Raw genomic sequence first — 24,640 nt, 5'->3', positions numbered from 1 at the left:
CTATCAAAAATGTAAAGGTTAATAAATCGCCAGGTCTTGATGGCCTCACTTCAGAATTTTATCATAGATTTATCTTTAAAAGGAAGGATTCTTCTCTCCAAGGCAGAAGGCATCTCAGGTCTAACTAACATATGCAGCCATCTCATTATACCTTGATAGAGTAATGTGGTCTATGGTCTATGATTTTCAAACACTATTTTTCTCCAACCAATTACTTCATTTGTAATAATAAGAATATTCGTTATAAACATAAGTCCTTATTTTTTGAAAACTGGTTGGAGAAAAAATTGATCTATTGATTAGGATTGGGTTAGCCAGTTATTTAATAAGGATGGTTATTTACTTATCAAGAATTTCTCTCACACTTTAATATTCCTGTTACTCTAAAACAGTTTGCTATGTATTTGGTGCTAGGGTCCTTATGCTATTTAAAGGCCATAATAGTTTTATTACAAGTTCTGAACTGCCTCTCCCAGACCCGGTTGACATGTGTAAGCAGGATATATTTTTAAGATATTTGTTTTCTTTTTCCCAAAGATTGTCTTTCCATGTTGTTGCAAATGGAATCCATTAGTGGAAAATATTTAATGGAAGAAAGTTTGGACTTTCCCAATGGTAAATAAGGTCCAAGAGATTTCTTTTAAATTTATACATTGATATGACCCTGTCAAAACGTTCATGGTGTCAAAGTTTAAATTAAGTATGCAAGTTTGGACATCTTACATTTATTTTGACACTGTGATCACACAAGAAAACTTTGGCAAGACATCCCCAGTTCATTGTAAACAATATACTATATGAAGACTTTGAGGTTTTTTTAAAGGATGTTTTGTTTGGGTTTTTCATTTTTGAGAAGCAATATGAAAATATATATTTTTTCTCTGCAACTTAGTTATTTTGCTTGCATGAAAAACTATGAAAGTTACCCCCAATTTTTCAAGAAGATGTTTAGATATTTAATCCTTATCTACCTCCTGTAAATATAGCCTATATATGTGTGTGTGTGTGTGTGTGTGTGTGTGTGTGTGTGTGTGTGTGTGTGTGTGTGTGTGTGTGTGTGTGCGTGTGTGTGTGTGTGTGTGTCAGCCCCGCACTCGTATTCTGCCTGACAGGACGAAGAGCTCGCGCTGAAGGCGGAGCTGTTTGACCAATCAGATGAAAGAGGCGTTTCGGCGCCGCCCCCGTGTGGAAACGAAATATCGAAACCATAAACCGTTTTATAAACACAAACGAAATATGAAAAATCGAGCCAAAATCTCATTTTTCGTTTTTTAAACTAAACAAAAAAACGAATAAACAAGCCGATTTATGTGTTCTCGTTATTCCATTCCAAACAGGAAATGAAATGATCAGATGATACACGGACCTATGTACTATATTTAGGGGCCTTTGTGTGTCTTAACACGCAGTTTATGAGGACATGATTCGGTTTATGGACTATTGTATATGACTAGACCTTAGAGGTAGCAAGCAAAACAGTTTTGCACGTCAGAGTCAGACTAGTGTTATACAGAACAACAATGGAGTAACCGTTAGTGCATTTGAATGACGAAGCACGCGATCGTGTCGTTTACTGATGTTTACTCACGCGACGATAGCCAACAGCACAGACATTTGAGTTTTACTCACCGGCTGCTTCCAAAGCAGGACCGAACCTTTATCGCTGGGACCGCTCTGTCAAAAACACACTTCTTTGGTATGATTTGGTGAAGTCCTGACAGCAGTGACCGTGGAAATCCACTTTGCAACGCGACTGAAGCGATGCCTTGAAGCTTCCCGTCATTTCTGCGTTCAAATCGGTTCAAATGCAGCGCTGCCTTCCCGGAATGCTGTGCTGAAGCGTTGAAGTCGCTCGACGTCACCCATAGGAATAAAGTGGAGCGCGACGCGTCATAAGTGTTCACGGACGACTGGAGGCGTTTCTCAATGTCAAGGAAGGATCCTCGGAAGCCAGAATTCTAAGGATGCCACGTCATCGACATCCGACGAAGGACTGTTCCAATGTCGAGGATCCTCGAATTTCAGCCAAGGACTGAGTCCTTCGTTCGAAAAATATGTCATATACAGAAAAGGATGCATATGAGTAGCCTTCGCGCACTTCGCGTTCTCAAATCACCCACAATCCTATGCGCGCAGCTTCGCTATCTTCTGACGTTCCCGGAGTCGGAGCGTGAACGGGGCAAATATGCTTGTATCGGAGTTTGTAGATGGGAAGGAAGGAGGCGGGAACCGGCGAACGTTCAACAACTTTATTATAAATAATAAACAAAATGAAAGTAACACGGGGAAAACCCTCACGGGCGACTGCCCGCACACACATAATAAAACATAAACAAACTATAACATAAACTCCAGGCCCAGTCCTCTCTCGTCTTCCACGCTCCACATTTATACTCCAATCACTTTGCCGTGAGCCGAGACCGGTGTGGCGGCGATCAGCTGCCGCTCATTATCACTCCATCAGCTGGCTCTCACGGTCCCTCACCTCGCTGATTGCCACAATGCTTTTATTTACGTTACCAAACATTTGTTATAACCGTAGTAAATATACGTAAAGTTTAACGTTTAAATGCCAGTACAAATTACTAATGTATTGATATAAAAATATATACAAATAACGTTACACATAATGTTATTGATGGCCAACGGACCTTTTCACTGACGTAATGACGCAATGACGTGCACTTGCTAGCCTGTTCCATTTGCTTGTTCTTCGAATCCTAATGAGGAGCCTCGCCTAGCCTCTGAAGGAAGTGACTTGGAAGGATCAGTCCTTCCAAGGAAGCATCCTTGACATTGAGAAACACCTTGGATCTGCACCTGAGAGACTGTTTACGGCGTGCATTTCCTCTCTCTCCCTCTAGTCACACGCGCGCGCGCACCCTTCCGGGAGAAGAGCCCGTACGGCCCATACAAGGACCTTCCGCTCTATTTAACGTCAAGTCGACCCATACTCGAAAAAAACTCTCCGAAACTTGTGAGAAACCGGAAGGAGTATTTTTAACACAGAAATACTCCATCAAACGTCCAACATTAGTTTTTCAAACTTTGTCTATGTTTAGGATGGGAATCCAAGTCTTTAAAGGTGTAAAAAGCTCAATATGCATGAAACAGCATTTCACCCCCGCTTTAAGTAACCTCATTAAAGCTGCCATCTGTAGTTTTCCTCTTTGTTGCCATCTCTGTTCGAAATCTGCAGTTGCAGTTATTCAGTCATTATTCTTTTGTTTTACATTAATTACACTTTAAAAAAAAGAAAAGTATTAAAAGGTGGCAAGAAACCTCTTTGAATAATTGTAATAATATTGTGCGAACTCTTTATTTCCCTTAACACATTCCCTGACCGATTTATCACCATAATGCACATGCTAAACTTGTATGTTACAGTTTAAAAGTAAATGCACATTGTTCTTAAACCTGAAAGTCCCAAATAAAGAAAAAAAAATATTATTTCCACCTTTTACATGTTGTCGTGTAGATGCCTCTAAAGCAAAAACAGAATTTTTGACATTTTAGTATGTTTTAGGGAAATACTGCAACTTTGGGCCTGTTGGGTAGCAGAATTCAGTGATTTCACATGTCTGAACAAATGTAGAGAACATCTAAGGGCTGGGCTCATTTGCAGAGTGTACTGCTTATGTAGCCGCATAACAGTACACTTATAATCACACAATATTAATATATATGAAATTATCATATTTTATGTCCATTTTGTATTTACACAACCTGATGAACTGAAATAAAACTTTGGCATTTACATGATCTTGCTCTGTTCATAGCCATATTCAGATATGATCGTCCCAAAGGCGTTTCTTGTCCTCAGAGAAGCAGAGGTGGTGTTGGTGTAGCCTCTGACACAAACTTTACTCCAGTGGTGCTGTGATGTATGATGGGAGACATTTATCAGTGATGAAAAATCAGTGTTGGGACTAATAAAATATATTATCAGCTAGCGATACCTTTCACGGGGCATGGTCTGTGTTTTTGAGTGAGTTGATTTTGTCATGACGTCCATATAATCATCAGATGGGTGGTCACTGGGTTGTTTATTTTACTTTTCCAGTTCATTTTAAAATCACTGTTCCCATTTTGGACAGCGTTGATCACATCATACGCTTTGTAGATAATATGGTATTTCCTGCTGGTGGCATTCTGAAATAAGATTCCTAACAGTTTTTTTTAGATTGTTTACACACTTTCTGTCTCATACTCCAGGACCACACCCCTAAATGAATTGAAGCAACTGCCATGTGATTGGTTGATTAGATAATTGCATTAATGAGAAATATAGTATACGTAGGCGAATTGGGATGCAGCATCTCAGATGTTTCTCCGTTGCTCTGCATACGTCATCTTTATCGCTCTGATTGGTTTTAGGTCTATCCAATTGCGGCCAGAGGCATTTGAGCGATGTCCGTTGGTGATGCCCCTTTTGAAATTATTTGTCTATGAAGGTTTTAACCAGGCTAGCCTATAGGTGGATGCACAATATGTGTACACTGCTTATTACACACACAGGAATAGTAGTAGATCCATAACTAGTAGCAGCATTACACAAACATTTTTATTGTTACTGTGTACATAAAGATAAAAACAGCTTACATGTCATAATGGATAATCATTACATGTACAGACATGTATTTAAAATGACAGGTCAGGTTGAAGGTGTCTATATATTTTACAAAGTAAATAGCAAATCTGCCATGGAGCAAACACAACTGGCTTTTAAAGAGAATGGAGATATAATGGTTATTTTCCACAATTTACTGGCTGTAATTTCTTTTATTTTTTTATTTTTTTATGTTATTAACATCCTAATGTTATTTTAAGATACAACACAACAGGTGAATATAAATGAATGATGCTAGAATATACAGAATTTAACCCAAGAAAGAAGTTTTAAATAATGTTTAAAAAAATGGGGCACCTAATGTATTAAACTCTTGATTTTCATGACACTAGATACATTATTCCTTGAATGGCAAATACTTCATAGAAACAAATTTGACAGAAAGATTTTAGAGAGACTAAAAACTGTTGAAATGACAGAATAGCATCTGGATATAGTAGCTGATGCAGTGCTGCTCATGTTATAACTGAAGTTAGAGTTTATTGATATATAACGCTGAACATTAACTTTAACGTGCTTTATAAAATACGTCTACAATCGATATTACAATCGAGAGGATAACTAATGCCATAAAATCTCAAAATATCCATATTTCACCAATTTGCCAGTGAGTGTGCTTGAGATGGCATACACTCACAGAAATGAATGGGGTTTAATGCAGGAACTATTGGGTGTGTCCCAATTCAGAGGCTGCATCCTTCAAAGGCCGCATTTGAGCCTTCACATTTTTTGGGTCTACTTGACGATTGCGTCACCGCAAAGCAACGAAGGCTGTCCAAATTCGGAGGAGCCTTCAAATGCCGCCTGCCGTCAGTGTTGCCAAGTCCACGGTTATCCTGTCTAATTGGGCTACTTTGAAGTTGTTGCGGTGGGTAAAAATGATTTGCGCGGGTTGATTTCCACCCCTGTAAGTACAACTGCGGTGCTCTAACATCCCCAAACGCACAAATCCTGTGGAGAATTTGGCCACTTGATAGAGAAAATCGCATGGGGAGTTTTGGGCTACTTTTGTTGCAGAGACCTGGCAACCCTATCTCCCTGGAACACAAAAGATAGAACAGATTCTTCACAGCCTAGCCCCATCCCATGGCCGAGGAAAACAAATATAAATGTAAGTATTGTGTTTTAATTTACTCAAATAACCAACGAAACTTGTTAAAAGCCGGGGGTCTTTATTTCTTAGCGTGACCTTGACCCCTGTGTTACCACATCATTCCTTAGGTGACTGACGTAGTATTTTGTTTGGTTTTATGGAGCAAGTACATTAGCAGACAGCTTAATTCAAATAAGGGCAGCAAATGAGAATTTATTTACCCGGCCGAAAAACTCGGCCAGTGTGGATTGGAGGTAACGACCCATTTGTATTATTTCCACTATTCTCCTGTATTATAGCCTCCATTATTCAGTAGATAAGGCAATAGTCTGTCTACAAATGTTTAACCAAATTTGTTGTATCTAGAAATATGATTTCTGGAGTATTTTGTATGTATGTACAGCTGCATCGTATTATTTTCGTATATATACATCGTATATTACCTGCCTTGCAGGTAAAAAAATAAAAAATACATAACTTACAAAAATACAAATTATGCAAGTTAATAATAGACACATCTTTGCTGAAATGGCTTGTGCTGTTGTGTTTGGGTTTAACAGGAATGTTTATTTTCTCTCCCTTAGGACTGCAAGTGCCCTGGGAGTCTGGGACAAGTGAGGGAGTGGGAAACTTGGCCAAGGTTTGTCCTCGTTGATGAAGTGTTGGGACAGGCATTCTAACAACCCTACTGTCCTCATTGCCTCCACCCCTGAGGACACACCAGGGCCAAGTTCAGCAGTGGATGACCAGGATGAGGAGGAGCTCGCACCAGTCAAGAGGAAGCCAGACCGAGAGGATGAGCTGATCGAGATCCGGAGGGAGGACAGGAAGTTTCAGCAAGACAATAAGGAACATAATGTGCATTTCTGTCAAGACTATCTGCACTTACATGGAGAAAGAACAACAAACAATGTTTGTAATGTGGGAAAACATTACAGGGAGTGCAGAATTATAAGGCAAGTTGTATTTTTGAGGATTAATTTGATTATTGAACAACAACCATGTTCTCAATGAACACAAAAACTCATTAATATCAAAGCTGAATATTTTTGGAAGTTTTAGTTTTTAGTTTTAGCTATTTTAGGGGGATATCTGTGTGTGCAGGTGACTATTACTGTGCATAATTATTTCTTGCGGCACAGGATTAAAGGGTTACTTCAGCGATTAGCATATGGCTTTGTATCAGTAGAAACCCTGGAGTATATTCAAATGATTGTGCTCAATATCATTATATTGAACAGACACGTTCAGTATTTAATTTTAGTGTCTGTTCTCTAACTCAGTCACTGTAATCCAGTAGGTGGCTTTGGGAATGGCCTCACAGGGCAGCGAAGCTTTCTGGGAATTGTAGTCTTTCATCCCCATTAAACAAAAATACATTTTCTGTCTTTTCTCAGTCTAGAAGACACCAAAATAAAAAATAATTTCACATTTCTACTATAATAATGACCCAGTTTAAATCCAGATTCATCTTTCCAGCGCTGAAGTGCCCCTTTAAATTTCCCAGTTAAAGATGGTAGAGGTCGGTTCCTCGTGTGTAGCCTGGATACTGAACACAACAGTGCAAGCGCTTGAACCTGAAGTAAACAAAACGTTTGAATTCGCACCACCCTGAGCAACCAAGATAAACTTTAACTTCCCAATTTTGACTTGCATAAATGCTATTTATTTCTCAACCATTCTCTCAAGAAGACGAATCAGTCCATTCTCTCCCTTTTCGCTCTTTATTCTTTTTCCTGCACTTGCTTAAAAATTAGATCTGTCTATTTCATTCCACACCATCCTGCTCATGCTTAGCATTCACTCCGTGCTCATCCGCTATAAATTATTTTATTGCCGTCCCGACTGATCCAGCCTAATTTAGATTTCGTTTCCAGAATCCCTCTTTTAAATTTCCCTTACAGAAAGAGAGATATACTGGGGATAGGCTATGTTGTCGGTGCAATCATTTATTTTTCTTATCATACTGTCAACATCGTAAAGCTAAAAATTGCCACAGACAAAAATAGGCTAAATCAAATGGTTGTTCTGTACATTGTTTATTTTTGTAATGTAAGTTATAATCATACATATGTTCATATATTTTCTTGTTATGTTAATTAAAATGTGTAAATGAAAATAAATTGCTCTAGCTACTTTTTACAACTAGCCTATTCATGTACCTACAATAACTTTAACATCAGAAACAACATACATTTAAATTTAACATAAGAAAACACTTTTCTACACTTTCCCTGAGCTGAGCGGGAGAAGCTGGTGGAGCTGGACCGGGATGGGGAATAATGCACAATAGAGACCCCAGTAAGGCCTGTGCCACGGGGATCATCTTCTGGGATGAGAGCATATTTCCCCTGTCTGCAGCTTTGTGGGGCTGAATCAGTCGACGACTGGCATGTCATAATAAGAAGCTACAATGCACCTGAGATGATGAGTTGAATAAAAATAAGTAGGCTTACAGGTAATGTATAAATGTTTAAAATATTAAACGGACAAACTCACACAAGAAGTATGTCAACATGTCCATCTTGATGAGTATCCTAGCAGACATAGTCTGTATATGCCTTAATACCTTACCTTAACTATACCTTAACTTTATACAGTCGAGAAAGACAGGTCTTAAAGGGGCAGTAGCCTTTACTGCTCTGTTTAATGTCAAACAAAAGATAAGGACATCACTCACTGCTCTTGATTGAATAGCTTGTGTAAGTTTAATAAGGATTAATCTTTAATTTAAACAGTTAAATATGCAGTAATAAATAAATATTTGCATAAATAGTTTTTTAAATTGTTATAAAATAATATTTATTATTTTAAACTGCAATATTAATTTATGCAATGGCAATGCCTTGATTTTTAGTAAAGTTACACAGTCTTAGCATTAGCCATAAATGCAATGGCACTAATAATTGTCATAATTTCTTTCGGTGTTTCGGTTTTTCGGCCTTGGTTTCCTCTTTTTCAGTTTCGGCCAAGAATTTTGATTTCAGTTCATTCCTGACAATGTTCTGCCCGGTATGTCGTCCACACACTTCAGAAGATGCCAAAACTAATAGTTTAATTGTTGGAATAAAAACCTAAAACTGGAAGCCATAAAAGACCAAGAATCATCCAAATGCCACATCCAGGAAACAAAAGAGCACACAGAGCCCTACTCATTTAATCAAATGTGTATCAGTTCATGGTTTGTGTGGAAGAGAAAATGTCAGTATTTCATTGAAACTTGAGATTAAATAAACTGCGGTAAATAAACAAGCTCTACTGTATTGTAGAGCTTGTAGTATTAATTTTTACATGCAGTTACAGTCGGTTAAAAACAAGAAAGTGGCTGGTAACACCATTGAGTAGCTGTTAGATTTTGAAAAGGCCGGTGGACAAAAAAAAAAAGATGAATTTCCATCCCTGGTTTGTGTGTTAAATCATTGGCATTCTGCATTCAAAGTCCTGTGAATGGAATTTTACAGTCTCCAAATAAAACCTTTATCATCCAGGACAGATGGAGATTAAATGTGTGTGTGCGTGTAATTATTATTATTCATTTTCAGATCAAGGTTGTGAGAACTGTTTTTTCTGCCCTCATGCCAGTAAACACAGAGATTTCACTGTAAGATTATGAGGCAACATGAATTAAACAACAAAAACATAATGCTGTTCATGGATAAATCATCCATAATGAATAGCCTACTGCAATATATATATATATATATATATATATATATATATATATATATATATATATATATATATATATATAGCCAGTACAGTGACAGGAAAAGGCATGTGATACACACACACACAGAGAGAGAGAGAGAGAGAGAGAGAGAGAGAGAGAGAGAGAGAGAGAGAGAGAGAGAGAGAGAGAGAGAGAATTGAATTGAATTTTGAAAAAACTTTAATCACAATAATTCACACAGCTATTACAACAAAATTAAAAAAAATAATAAGAATAAAATAAAAATAAAAATAATGAAATAAAATAAAATAAAATACACAATAACAGTCAAGCCTCACAAAAAAACAGGCTTACAAAAAAAAACCTAACTCCTCTTCAAAAACAACACACAATGCTCCATTACAACACCAAATCATCTCAAACGTAGACAAGTCATCCATTGTTTTATAAAATTTAAAATCAATCACCACTCTTGATTTAACCAACATTGAAAAAACCTCAGTGATGCTTTGGCAAGGCTTTTGCTCTATTTTCTTTTTTCTACTGTAGATAGAATTTTTTTTTTCTTTTTTCTACTGTAGTTTTCTGTTTTCTTTCTTTTCTATTTTCTTTTTTGTACTCTATATATTGCCAGCTTTGCTTGTCCCAAAACAAAATTCAACAATTGACAGACATACCTCTTATTGCGACTATACTTAAAACCCAGAATAAACATGTTTTCAGAAAAAGACTCTTTACAACAGTTGAAAATATCCTTTAAAAATATAAATAATTGTTCTAATCTAGGACATTGCATAAAAGCATGAAAAACTGTTTCCCTTTGAAAGCAAAAGGGACATTCAGGACTAACTTCTGGATTTAAAACAGAGATAAAAGAGTTTACAGCAATGATACCGTGAAGTATTCTCCACTGTAAGTCCCCTGCCCTCTTTGATAATGGCGGCTTATATAAAGATCTCCATTCAGGTTTTACATTGTCATTTAGCCCCAAAAAAGATCGCCATGGTGTATCAACCTTTCTTTCAAAATATGTCTTATTAAAAGCTATAACACAAGCTCTATGCAACAAATTTCCCTTAGTTGACAATAGATCCAACCACAAAGATTGCCAATTCTTTAAAAAAAAAACTGTACACCCATCAAGATTAGGCGAAAATTCTAGACAGGGAAAAAGATCCTGAGCATTGGGAGTGTATGTCCCACAGTTGTACTCTTTTAACATTTGGTTCTCTTCAGCTGTAAGAGCTAATCTCAGCTTAAACCAAAACAAAGAAACAAGACGAACAGATCTAATACCCAAATGTTGGGATGCCATCTCTGCATTCTCCAGATTTGAGCCAGCCAAGGTCAAAATCTGTCCTAAAGTGACCACCCTGGATTTTTGAAGAACAGAACTGAACCCATGTAAGTTACAATTGTTCGTTATATCCAAACGTGCTCCAAAAATCAAAGGTTCCTCTAACAGCCAGTGAAGAGAGTATGATTTTTCAGTCTTTTGAACATGAAACAAACTCCACACTTTAAAAAGGTTTTTATAAAAGTATGGCATCTTTGAAAAGTCCATTTTTAAAGGGTTCATCAAAAAAAGATGTTTGTCCAACCCAAACCCCCCAAAGTTTTGCAATATGGCACAGGCAACGGCCCTCCAGCTCACATCAGACGCACCGTCAAAAAACCTCTGTAGAAACTGCAACCGAAAAGCAGCGGTTCTGCTTTGTAAGTTCATAAGTCCTTGTCCTCCTTCTTCCTTAGGCAGGTATAAAACACTCTGTTGTACCCAATGTAATTTGTCCCAGAAAAAGTCCACAAGGACAGCTTGAATTTTTCCTAGAAGTTGCTTTGGAGGATCCACACAAGCCAGCCTGTGCCACAGAGAGGAGGCAGCCAGATTGTTGACAACGAGAGCACGTCCTCTATAAGACATATTTGGAATCAACCATTTCCATTTTTCCAAACGCCCCTTAATTTTTTCACACACCCCTTCCCAATTTTTCTGTGGTGTTACATCATCACCCAAAAAAACACCTAAATATTTAATCCCTGTTTTACCCCAAACAACCCCATCAGGAAGGTTTGGTTTTCCATCAAACCACTGACCAACCAACAATGTCTCACATTTTGACCAATTGACTTTAGCAGAGGATAATAACATAAACTCTCTAATTAATTTAAGTAAAGTTTGTACATCATTTTGTCCACTGATTAAAACCATCACATCATCAGCGTAAGCTGACAAAACAATGTTATTTTTACAATTGGGTAAACATAAGCCACACACCTTTTGTCTTATTTGTTGCAACAATGGTTCAATGGCCAAAGAATATAGCATCCCAGATAAGGAGCATTCTTGTCTTATACCCCTTTGAACCTGAAACGGAGCGCATAAGCCGCCATTTATCTTCAGTACACTCTCAACTTTACTATAGAGTACCTTGATCTTGTCTATAAAATCTTGACTAAAACCAAAAGCTCTTAAAGTCCCCCACAAATAGGAATGTTCGACTCGGTCAAAGGCTTTTTCTTGATCCAAAGAAATTAATCCGACATCTAACTTTAACAATTTTGAAACTTCTAACACATCACGAATTAGTGAAATGTTATCAAACATTGATCTGCCACGAATACAATACGTCTGGTCCGGATGGATTACCTCGTCCAACACTCCAGCCAGTCTGTTATCTAATGCCTTGGAAAGCAGTTTGTAATCGCTACACAGAAGTGAGACGGGGCGCCAGCTCTTTATCTCAGTGAGATCCCCTTTTTTCGGTATGAGGGTGATTATCGCTCTGCGACAACTCAACGGCATCATATCTTCAGACAAGCTGTCATTCAGTACCTGTAGTATATCCACTCCTAGCTCCGTCCAGAATGATTTATAAAAATCAACTGGGAGACCATCCAGTCCTGGAGCCCTCCCAGACTCCATGCCTTGCAGGGCCTTATGCAGCTCCCCCAAGCTCAGCGCACCTGAAAGGGCTGCATTACCCTCTTCAGACATCTGGGGTAAGTGAGTTAAAAAGGCATCTCCTTCATTGCTCCCCGACTCAGACTCACTTCTATATAGATTCTGATAAAAAACAACTGCTCTCCTTCGAATATCAACTGGTTCTACTAACAACCCACCATTCTCAGAACGCAAAGCTTGAATTAAACGTCTTTGCCCATTCCTTTTTTCAAGGCTGAAAAAGTATTTGGACGGCGCATCCATTTGTGCTATACTCTGAAATCTTGACCGGACCAGCGCCCCTTGTATTCTATACCCCAGCAGATCATCTAACCGAGCCTTTTTCCCTAATCCAATTTCTAAATATTGATTATCTCCAGTGGATTCCGCTAACTGTTGACATTCATTTATTTCAGTCTCTAAATTCTCCAAAGATCTTCTTATCTCTCCAGTAACATTGTGAGTGTACTGCTGACAGAACTGCCTAATTTGAACCTTGCCAAAGTCCCACCCCTGTTGTACTGATTGAAATTCATGCTTTGTATTTCTGTATTCCTCCCAAAAAAACTTAAAAGAACCCCTAAAAAACTTGTCACTCAACAAAGAGCTATTAAAATGCCAGTAAGCACTTTTAGGTTTGAAGGAGTTTAAAATGAAACAGCATTGCACCATTCCATGATCTGAAAACACTATAGGAATAATTGAACATTTATTAAAATTATTAAGATGATGCTTAAACCCATAAAACCTATCCAATCTAGCAAACGACATAACATTGTCTCTTGTGTGAGCCCATGTGTATTGTCTCTGAGTTCCATTTAATTGCCTCCAGATATCAGATAGGTCATACTTCTTTATTATTTGGATGAGCCACTTTTGTGAAGGCAAATGAGGTTCAATGTGGTTTCTATCCAGTATGTGTTCAGTACAATTAAAATCACCCCCCAAAAATAAATATTCTTCAGAAGAACAGTTTTGCAGGATAGAACATAATGTGTCTAAAAAAACCATCCTTTCCGCTACAGCAGTTGGAGCATAAACACAAATAAATACAAACACATTATTTTCAAAAAAGCTCTTACTTTTAAAAGTCTGCCTTTAATAATTTCTTCAACATCATATGAAATAGGACTAAAACTTTTTGCAAACAAAACAGCCACTCCAGCGCTTATTGAAGTAAGATGGCTCAATACAGAAATACCCTCAAACTCCCTCGCCCAATCAGCAGCATTTTTACCATCACTATGTGTTTCTTGTAATAAAATAATATCTTATTTCTTCTGTTTTATCACTTCATTCAACATGGCTCTTTTCCTAACGTCTCTGGCACCATTCACATTCAAGGTAGCCAGGCGTACTTCACTCATGACAAAAGTAAAGAAAAAGAGCCCTCCAACACACAACAGATCACTAAAAATGGTGTCTCTTAATTTCCTAAACATCATTACACAAATCCTTGTCTAAATTCCTCACAATCTTCTTCAAACGGTACACTTCCCGATTATTAAAACCCCCTTCTGCCATTAGGCTTCTCGTTTTGTCAACAAACTGCTTGATGTCAGGGAAATATTCTTGAACACAAACACCTCTTTTGTTTTTTGTTGCCCTAAGAAACATCTTTATGTCCTCACTATCATAGCTTCGACCAGAAAAATCTCTTTGAGAAAGCACTACACTGGAGTCAGACAGCTCACTATCACTTTCAGTCTCCTGGTCCTCACTAACTTGTACATCCATTTTTTTACAAACAATTTCATCCTGCAATTGACCAGGCTTTTTTCTTTTTTTGGGTACTTTGAACATTTTGTTTTCCATCTCTGTATCAACACAATCCACATCCCCTATACTCATCAACAGCGGCAAAGTCATATTCCCTGCAACACCAGATGATTTTTTACCTTCTGCGTTCCCAGAAAACTGTACCCCATTCACTTTTCCATCATCGCAAACAGTTGTTTCATCGCGTATCATACCTGAACGTTCTTGATGCGTCGAGGTTGAACCAGCCTCAGCGAAGCCAGCAGCATCCACCCCCTCACCGTGGAGTTCCTTCCCCGTGACCACCGACTCCGACTCGGCCCGGCTCACCCCCGGCGCCTCATCGTTCAGCAAAACAGCCTCGGTTGCTTCACTCATTCCGTTAACTGAGTTTTCTTTATTAGCATCGGTTTCCGATTTATCCGGACAATTCCGAATTACATGTCCTGATTTGCCGCAACCGAAACACTTTGCTTTCGCGGTTGTAACAAATATCACGTAATCAAAACCTTCAACCCGAAAATTAAGTGACAATTCTAACTCGGCATCATCTTTAACTACCATATATGCGAAACGCCTAAAAGAAACAACGTGTTTCAAAAGAGGAGATTCACTACTGATCGCAATCTTTTTAATTGGGGATACCAGTTTTCCGTAACGAGACAACGCCTGAGTCAATATTTCATCACTAAGAAAAGGGGGGACGTTGGATAAAGTTACTCTTTTTGATGGTAATACGAGGAGGAGCACTGTGACAAACTCATCACTGATCACGATTCCCTGCTCAACTAATTTGTTCGCTTTTTCAATACTGTTAAGGAAAATAACCATGGCATTGTTCATTCTTGAGGCAGAAACAATACATTCATGCCCTACAACCACGCCGACTGGCATGCAACATTCCTCAACACCTGCAGCGGACGCCACTTTAACCGCATGGCGCCGCGTGAGTGAACCCAAACCCTGCGCACTTTGGGCCGTCATGTTTCCCGGTTTAACCAGGTAGCACGAGGCCCCAAAGGCACACCCAAAAAACAATAAGAATAAAAATGAAAAAAACACCAACCGAAAAGAGAGAAAAAAAGAGAAAAAGAAAGTTATTCACTCGAGTAAATCCACCCACGCTCACACCCGTCCACTCCACTCGCACCCAACACTCACGCCGGAAGCAGAGAGAGAGAGGGGGGGGGGTCTATGTCTGTAACTATGTCTGTCTTAGTCATGTTGAGCTGTAAAGTGTAAGTTTCTGTCTACTTTCCCAGGGGCGCTGTGGGACAGTCAGAAACACTCTCTGGGTTTTCTATTAGTCGTATGAGACCAGGGCCGTACCCAGGATTTTATAAATACCGAGGTCCAAATATGAACTTTGGAGGGTTTGAAAAAAAAAAAAAAAAACATTTCCCTCCTTTATATGCATTTTAAGACATTAAAAAAAATCACAGAATCAGCTAACTGTAGCTATAAAACCATGTCAGTGTGCAGGATAAATTATTTTAAGAAGACAAATAAATGAGAATCTGGTTAAATGTTGCAAAAAGATTACACTCCAAATGAGAAAATCAGAAAACCTGTTTTGTTGTTAAATTGAGCCAAAGACAACGTGACTCCGTCTTTGAAAACCTAGCTTAAGTAAATTTTTGTGATTTACATTATGTAAAGAACATTATTTGAACAAATAACCTTGATATATTTAATGTTGAATGAGTAAGATCATGTCAAAGATAGAAATCAATGTGAAAATATAACCAATGATTGAAATCTAAATGTGATGCTCCTAATCTCAATATTATAAGACTTTAGCCTGGATTTCACAGACAAGAATCACATTATGTGTAGCAATTAGGAATATAGGCTAATGCTTTTATTTTGCAACTTCTATTATGTAGCCTAGCCTACACCTCGGAGAATTAACTTACCGAGGTCCGGACGGGGACCTCAATGGTGGGTACGGCCCTGTATGAGACGTAGGGTCGGTGATGTCATTACATTATAATGCACATCCTCGCTGAAACTGGAGCCACAGCACAGTGCAGACGGACTGAAGACTTCACGCGCGAGTTTGTTCCTCAGCAACACTTTCTTTCTTCAGTTTGAAGAGCTGGACAACAGTTCACACATCATGGGAATCCAAACTATCTTGTTTTTAATTCTAAATGCGCACACATGCACTGCATTATTTAACGGTAAGTTCAATTATGCATGATAAAAATCAGCTCATGCTTTTCACAAGTGACGACTTTTGGTATATTTTTGCTGCTGCACTTTAACGCGAATAACTGAAACTGAACTAGAGGAGCTCGGGGCACAACCTAACGCGGGATTAGATGGAACACGCATGGTTTAACATTTTCCACATGCCAGGATGACGAAACGTTGTGTAACCTATTTACTAGTTTCCAAATCAACATTATATAAGGAAAAAATAGGGGAAAAAAAAAAAAAAAAAAATATATATATATATATATATATATATATATATATATATATATATATATATATATATATATATATATATATATATATATATATATATATATGGGCGTCGGAACCATTGTGTGTGGGTGGGACAAGACCCACCCACTTTTTAAGACCAATGATATTGGACCCACTCACTTTTATCGTCTCTAATTCAGCACGGCTGCTTACATTGACTACCACATAACCGAGAAACTTATTAAGAAACTTATTATTAAACACATATTAATTAACATGTTTATATCCCCTTTTTTAATATTTTCTATTTATTTATTGAAAATAAATACCTTTCCGATCTGATATGTGATGGGGAAAGGGAGCGAGTGTGGCAAAAGGCAGATTCGAAGCTATGCTCCGATGCATCAAAACTTAGTGCTATACGTCTTACCCCTACTCTGTAGCTACGGTGAATAATTTAGTGATTTCTGTAATTTTGTTTGGCCCAATCAATCGTTTAGTAAACGGCACTTTTTTCTGTCTGGATACAGAGCATAAAAAACATGCAACTTGTTCATTATCATTATCTGTGAAACTGTTGATTTCTATGGCAGTTAAATGAATATAGCCTTTTTATTAGACTATTGGTATGACTGGTTTGAGGTCTTTTTTTGGTATAGGAAAGGGATATGGCCTAAAACGCCCCATAATGCAGGAAATCACATCTATGAAATCATTTTTTTTTTCTGGGGGAGAACTCCCAGACCCAACCCCCGCAAAACTTCACATATTTTGCCTTAGCCGCTAGTGACCCACCCATATCTTTGGAAGATATCATCGAACATTTATTTTACCATAGCAAACGTGAATTGTTAATTAAGTTTATTTTTATCTGTTTTTGTGTTTATTTAAAATGAGACACATCTGATACTATTTGAATCGTATATAGGCTATCAGTTGAGATCATTCTTTAATGCTGATCTAAGTCCAAATGCCACGCGGTTTAAATCTCAGTCGCGCAGATGGGGTGTATTCTAACACTGCGTTACAATGAGCCCCTATTAGAACTATGATATTCTATACTTATATATATATATATATATATATATATATATATATATATATATATATATATATATATATATATATATATATATATATATATATAATGATAAATTACCAGCTATAGACAAGAGACCATGTTCTAAATCAGCTACCAGGACCAACAACAGGATTTATAAGTGTATACTCAAACTTATTCCTTTCTTAGGCATATCACTCAGGACCCTTATAGAGAGGTATTCAGGGAATTCCTAGGAAAAACCCTGTGTTTTAAACATTTTTGTGGGGAAATAATTTCAGCCTTTATCAAGATCTTAAATGTGGTCGTTTTCCTGTATTTATCTAGTAGTGTTATATAAATAAGCATTCCTTTTGTATGTTTGATTATAGATAGTGCTGAACACAGATTTGCGGTTGCTGCAGAAACCATTAATCCACCGGTTGATGAGGAGCACATAAGAGGTATAGTATCAGGAGATCCTCTAAATACTGTCTATACTTTTGTTCTGAGAGTAGAAAAATACAACAGGACAAGGCCAGTTTTAGTCAGAGTTTTAATCAATTTAGAATAAGGGTTCTCAGCTGGGTTAGCTTTTATGCAGATTATACATCAGACAGAAAAATCCAAAAATTCGAATTTAAAGGCACAATATGTAAGATTATTTGCTTAAAATATCCCCCCCAAAAAACACAGTGTTATGTATTTTGTTGACTTGTGTACTTAAATTATCCTAAATGTTTACAAGAATGTTTAAATCCAGAGAAATAATACATTTTTACCAGAACACGGATCGTGCAGTGCGTTGCCTATCAATGACATCATACATGCATTACCCTCGATTATTTTGTAGAAACCATGGAGATTTTTCATCATATAGGAACTACCCTCTAGCCTGACAAGCCAGACCCACATCAAGATGTTTGGTTTTGGTAACTCACCATTGACAGCTCAATCCGAGGGGCGGGATAAACGGTTGTCTTTCAAACTCCCTCTGCACGGGATAGGATAGCGCTACACCAACCAGAGCAACGAAGGTGAAACAGAGCTTGTTTAAACATTTAAGCAGATTAAACATTCGCCGTATCCGGTCAGCAAATTCCGAACACATCTTCCCTTTTTCAGTGCCGTTCTTTGTTCTTTTCTCAGAGAAAAGCTTAACTCTAAGTCTTCCAGAGTCGCGGTCAAAGCTGATTCGAAAGACCGCCGTTCGCCAGTTTCTGTGTTTACTAGAAGCACGCAAACGCAACTTGGCCGTCGTCATTATGGCCCCGCCCACCGACTCTATACACGATGTGATTGGCCCAGCAAGAGTTAGGCGAATACAGCTCAGAAGGGTATTGAGAGTTGCTAGACGACACTCGCGGGCAGATTAAATTTGCTGCCACTAGGGTGCGTCTAGATTTCTAGGCTAGCTACCCTCAATTCTTCTGTAAAAACCATGGAAACATCAAAGACGCTTTAATATATTGTGTGTTTAATTTGACTGTTTGCAAAATTCGTCGACAGAAAAATAATCATCGTTAACAGCTCAACAGAGTTAGTCTTGATTTACAGCGAGTTTAGCCTAATAGAAGATACAGAGCTAACGCACAGAAAAGTTTCAAAAATATTTTTGAAAACAACTTAAGGTTTGGATTCTCATGGACATTTTGGATGCATTGATCAATGTAAAAAAATATGTGAATTTTACAGGGGAAAAAACTCTGTAAATTGGTTGTTACCTTACAATATACAATATAATTTTGTTTATTTGGTTTAACATCACAATAAATGTCATTTTACTATAAAACAAAAAACTGTCAATTATGTTTTTGCATATAGACACTATAAATTATTTGATTTACAATCAAAAACACATAGAAAGCTATCAATAAGATAAGGTCCTAATATACAGAAGGTTCCTCTTAGTAGAGAAAAGAAAATGGCTGTTTGCCTTCAGCAAGGACTAACCCTAACTTATCAATGCCTTTACTCAAAAGTGTTTCAGTCACATTTATTTGTCTGACAGTGAGTTTTCCTTGATGGTTTTGTGTTTGGTTACAGCCCCATCTGGACGCAGTTTTAATGCTATTGGTAACTTTAGGCTTTTGGATCATGAGACCTCACCCAACTCTTCTTCAACTCAAAATACAACCTATAAAGGTATAAACTCATCATCAGACTGCCAACAACACATTTACAATTAAGAAAATGGCCTTGTGTTTGTTTTGACTGATTCTTTAGTTGAACAACTTCATCAAAGTCATGTTCAGTTGTCTACTAAGAGATTTCGCAGCTGATGTTGTGTTTTTGATTACAGGGACCATTTTTTTGTGTGAAAAACATCCATGTTACAGCACTGATCTGAATGCAACAGAACGCATATTCAGAATCTCAGAAGAGGCTTCTCTCTTTCTCAAAGGCGTATTGATAACACGCATCATGCCCTCGTTCTACATCTTCATCATCCTCATTAGTTTGCCCCTGAACGCTTTGGCCTTGGTGACGTTCACCTGTAGAATTCGAGAGAAGAAACCAGCTGTGATCTACATGTCTCACCTGGCGTGTGTGGACCTGCTCTTCACCCTGCTGCTGCCTCTGAAGATCCACTACCAGCTGAACGCTTCAGATTGGGTGTTCGGTGAGGTGGCGTGTCGTGTGCTCAGTGCAGCTTACTACTGCTACATGTACTGCTCCATACTGCTGATGATGTGCATGAGTGTGGACAGACTGCTGGCCGTGGCGTTTCCCATCACCTGTCTAACCTGGAGGAACGCAAGGAAAGCCACGTGTGTGTGTGTGCTGGTCTGGCTGCTGGCGTTCGCTGGTACAGTGCCACTTCTCTCAATGAGACAAACGCTCAAGGTTAATGATGTGGGCATCACTTGTCATGATGTGCCTATAAATGAGCTATACAATCAGCTATACATGTACCTGTTCTCCATCCTCTCCTGCCTCTACTACTTTGTTCCACTCATTGTCACCTTAATCAGCTACATTATCATCATATATGTGCTCAGTGGCAAGTCTAAGCCATTAGCAAAATCATCTTCAGTCCACCGAAGGAGAGCTGTGATTATAGCTATTGTCATGCTGATTGAGTTTGTGATGTGTTTCGCTCCAACCAATGGCATCCTGTTGTACCACTGTGTTCGTTTAGCTACTGAAGGTGAGGGAGATTCATCATACGTTTCTTACCTGTTGGCTGTGTGTTTGGGGAGCGCAAGTGTTTTTCTGGATCCTCTTCTGTACTACTACGCCTCGTCTCTGTACAGACAGAAGATCAAATCTGTGTTTTGCTGGAGACGAGCAAAAATGAATCTATCACAATCAAATACTCAGACAGGATCCTCTTTCAAGATTTGAATTATTCAGAAAATTATTTTAACTTTATACTTTTTATTGTTTATTCTGCTGCTCATTTTGCCGTTGACAGAAAATTGAATCCAAACTGGTCTTTTTCTGGCCACAAATCCCTTCATAATGAAGCAGGATGAATTTCCTGTCCGGTGCTGTTAAAAGTCCAGTCAGTGCCGCTGTTATTAGGACAGATTGACACGGTGTAATCACATCCTCAAGAGACTCCATTTACTGTCTGTGACTGAGCATGTTTGAGAAAAAATGTTGATTTACTTTGCCATATTCAGATCTTAACTCTGGAGAATGTCAAGAGATTTTTGGTAGTTAAGTTGAAGTAAATATCTGTAATGTAAGGCTGGGAAAACTAGCAAATGCCAGACTGTCTGACAGAAACGAGGACTCCCTGAGAAAATAAAGGAATTTAGCATCTGAACTCATCTGAATGTTCTCTACCTCCTGCAGTCAATACAGGTCTATCAGTAATTCATGTAAATTATCATTGTTAACATGTTTACATTTGAAAGAGGTTTCTGTCTTGGTCTGAGTATTTAAGGAGATGTTGCAGAAATTTAAGGCTGGAACCTTTATTTGTCAGGCCGTAACACTGAGTGTCTACTAGATGCTCAGCGTTATGTCATTTTTCAAAAGTCAGGTATCCATATTCTTTACTTCCGAGCATTTGATGTTATGTATGGATTATCTTTGAATTGGTTATGTAATTGGAATAACACATTTACCTGACTAATAATAAATTGCTACACTAATTTATTCTAACTTACTCTGGAATTATTAACTACATCTAGGAGATTATGAAAGGATATTTCAATAAGGAGTTAAACAGAATAATGTGTTAAACTATTAAAGGGTTACTTCAGTGATTTAGCATTAAGCTTTGTATTTAAACTGGGTCATTAATGTAGTAAAAATGTGAAATTATTTTTGAATTAAGTGCCTTCTAGATTTGAGAAAAGACAGAATAAGTAGTGACAAAGTTAATCATAAATAGACAAGTGGTTATGAATTCCTTTGTATCCCTGGCAACACATTCTCTCATTAAAGGTGGGGTAAGTGCTTTCTGGTAACCGATGTTGTTATTTCAAATCACCAAAACAAACATGCCCCAACCCCCAAAAGGGTCAAGGCCCTATTTTGATAGCTCCGCCCCACACATATGTAACCCAGGCAACGACATATAAATAAACAATAAATAAACAAAACGAAAGTAAACCGCGGGCAGTCGTCCGTGAGGGGCTGCCCGCGCTTTACTTTCATTTTGTTTATTTATTGTTTATTTTGTTTATTCCACATACACACACACATAATAAACCGCGGGCAACCCCTCACGGACGACTGCCCATACACACAAAACATACCAAATAAAATATAACATAAATCCAGGCCTGGTCCTCTCTCGTCTTTCGCTGCCTTCGCTCCTCCTTTTATGCTCCCGTCACTTGGCCGCGAGACGAGACCGGTATGTCGCCCAGCTCGCCCCGCTGCTTGCCACATACCCCCATCGCCCCTCACAGGCCGGGGGGCACTCACGAGACTGCGCTCTACTCCCCCCCTCGGGATCATGGGGGCCGTGGCACCTGGGGGTAAGGACATAGAGGCAAGAGAAATGGAGACGGGAGCACGAGGAGCGACAGAACGAGAGAGGGGAGAGAGGAGAAGAAAAAAAAGAAAAAAAAATCTGGTCCGTTTCCTAGACACACTGCCTTTCGGCCTTCCGCCAGCCGAGAGGCTCTTCCTCGCGGTGCTGTGCGATGGCACTGGATGCTTGGTGGACAGCTTGATCCTCCTCCGCCCCCTGGCGGCCGGCAGTTACTCCTCCCACTGAGGGACCCAGCAGCAAGCCCCGCGCTCCCTGCTCCTCCCCTAACCGGCGGACGGCAGCAGGCTCCGGCTCACGTCAAGCGCGGCAACTCCTTCGCTCCCTCTCAGACGGCAGCCACCCCACCTCGTCCCAGGGGCACGGCAGCGAGCTCTCTGTCCCACCTTCCTCGCTCCAGCACCATCGCCTCGGGCAGACCTCGCGGTCTTCCTCCATCCGCGCTGCCCGACCTCCTCAGCACTGCGATCCCCCTCAGCAGCGAGGGCTCTTCGACAGCATGTCCCTCCTTCCCCCCGGGTTTTGGCACCAGTGTAACGAAGTTCGTAGATGGGAAGGAAGGAGGCGGGAACCGGCGAACATTCAACAACTTTTATTTACTAAACAAAACAGAAATAAACCGTACATAACAAAACACAAACAAAACTCCTCTCTCGTCCTTCACTGGTGTCGCTCATCCTTAAATGCCACTCGAGACCGGTGTGGCTCGCAGGTGACGCTCCTTCGCAATCACGTCCCTGGTCTCACTTGCTCCTCCCATGTCTCTTGCTCGTTCACCTCGCCACAACAAGCATGACAGTCCAACTAACAAACAAAAAAATATTACAATATTACAATTATGACAAGATTAGAGTTATAGCGATCACAAAAACCCGAACCGTTCTCATGACAACTCGATAGGAGGTTACACAAGCGTGATAGTCCAGCTAATGAAATGTTACAATTATGACAGGATAAGGGTTATATAGATCATGAAAAGAGGAAACAAGCATTAGGAGTATAGTATCTTACTTGTCGGACACATTTTGTGAGCTGACGCTTGAAACAGACAGTGAGGAGATTTAGATGCTCCATACGGTGTGAAAATGAATGGGTCTTTATCAACGCTGAAGTGAGTGACAATATGATCGCAAGGGAACATGACACACGAGTATATTCAAGCAAAAGCCAGCATATATATTATTTATCGGCTAATGTCCGTTATTATGTGTGTCTTCTGTTTTGAATAATAACATGCACTCTATGCATGCACTGAGCCTCTCTTCTCACCATCAATAGTAAACACGCCCCTTACCTGCTGATTGGCTACAAGTTTGATATTGCACTCGGCCTGAGTCCCTTTTGTAAATCGGTTTTGAAATAACACTTACCCTTACCTTTAATGATATGGGTATGGTATTGAACGTGTCAATAACAAATGAATTATTTATGAATGATCTTCTAGCGGAGCAACACAAGAGGGAGCACACCAGACAGAAAATGCGGCAAGAAAAAAAAAACTTCTCCCGGTAAAGAATTGACCTGGAGAGGAAAACAAATGCTTACTCTTAAAACCGAGAAATCAAATAAAGGGTTAATGAATGCCATTAAAAATCTTATGTTGGAAAGTGAATTTGAATGCTGAAATTGTGAAATGTTTAAGCTGCAAGAGTAGGGTGGCCATATTTTGATTACCGGAAACCAGGACAATTGGCCCAGTAATTAGATACTTGTAGATTGCTCTAGTGCGGGTCAGTGATGCGCGGTTTGGTCCAAAATGAGCGGGTACCTGAGGTTACAAGTCATCCAAAAATAATTCCGCATAAATAGCCAGACTTCGGGGGAAGACAAATGTTAGGTTATTTTTGCATTTTGAAATTATTGCACTTTGTATTTTTCTGAAACTTCTTTTTAAGTAAACAAAGAAAACCATTCTGTGGTTATTCTTATAAACTTTTTCATTAAGTCTCAGAGTGATTTTTTTCTGGAAAATATCTTTATTGGTTAGGATTTAGATACATTAACAACCTGCCCAGTGCATTTAAACTTAAGATTGAGCTGGTTATAGGACACCGCCCGGGACTTCTGAAGTAACGCCTGACATATTATACCTGCAGGTGAGATAAAAAAATTCTGTCGG

General features: G+C 38.9%; 1 protein-coding gene across 1 annotated transcript; it reads left to right on the top strand.

Annotated features, from left to right (window-relative positions):
* The first annotated feature begins 16,013 nt into the window (after positions 1 to 16,013).
* On the top strand, positions 16,014 to 21,965 carry LOC137046126 (proteinase-activated receptor 1-like). The gene is made up of 4 exons (XM_067423207.1): positions 16,014 to 16,278; positions 17,960 to 18,031; positions 19,614 to 19,712; positions 19,870 to 21,965. Exons 1-4 carry the CDS (start codon positions 16,215 to 16,217, stop codon positions 20,913 to 20,915), a joined length of 1,281 nt encoding a protein of 426 aa, XP_067279308.1. The 5' UTR covers positions 16,014 to 16,214; the 3' UTR covers positions 20,916 to 21,965.
* The last annotated feature ends 2,675 nt before the right edge of the window (positions 21,966 to 24,640 follow it).

The sequence above is a fragment of the Pseudorasbora parva genome, chromosome 18 (assembly GCF_024679245.1).
Source record: "Pseudorasbora parva isolate DD20220531a chromosome 18, ASM2467924v1, whole genome shotgun sequence".
Taxonomy (NCBI): domain Eukaryota; kingdom Metazoa; phylum Chordata; class Actinopteri; order Cypriniformes; family Gobionidae; genus Pseudorasbora; species Pseudorasbora parva.
The sequence above is the reverse complement of the archived record's forward strand: the minus strand, read 5'-3'. Positions and strand labels throughout refer to the sequence as shown.

Bases quoted from the DNA above. Each gene is read 5' to 3' on its own strand.
- LOC137046126 (XM_067423207.1), top strand. From the start codon at position 16,215: ATGGGAATCCAAACTATCTTGTTTTTAATTCTAAATGCGCACACATGC. The intron at 16,279-17,959 runs GTAAGTTCAATT...GTTTGATTATAG, and splicing joins ATGCACTGCATTATTTAACG to ATAGTGCTGAACACAGATTT. The intron at 19,713-19,869 runs GTATAAACTCAT...TTTTGATTACAG, and splicing joins TCAAAATACAACCTATAAAG to GGACCATTTTTTTGTGTGAA.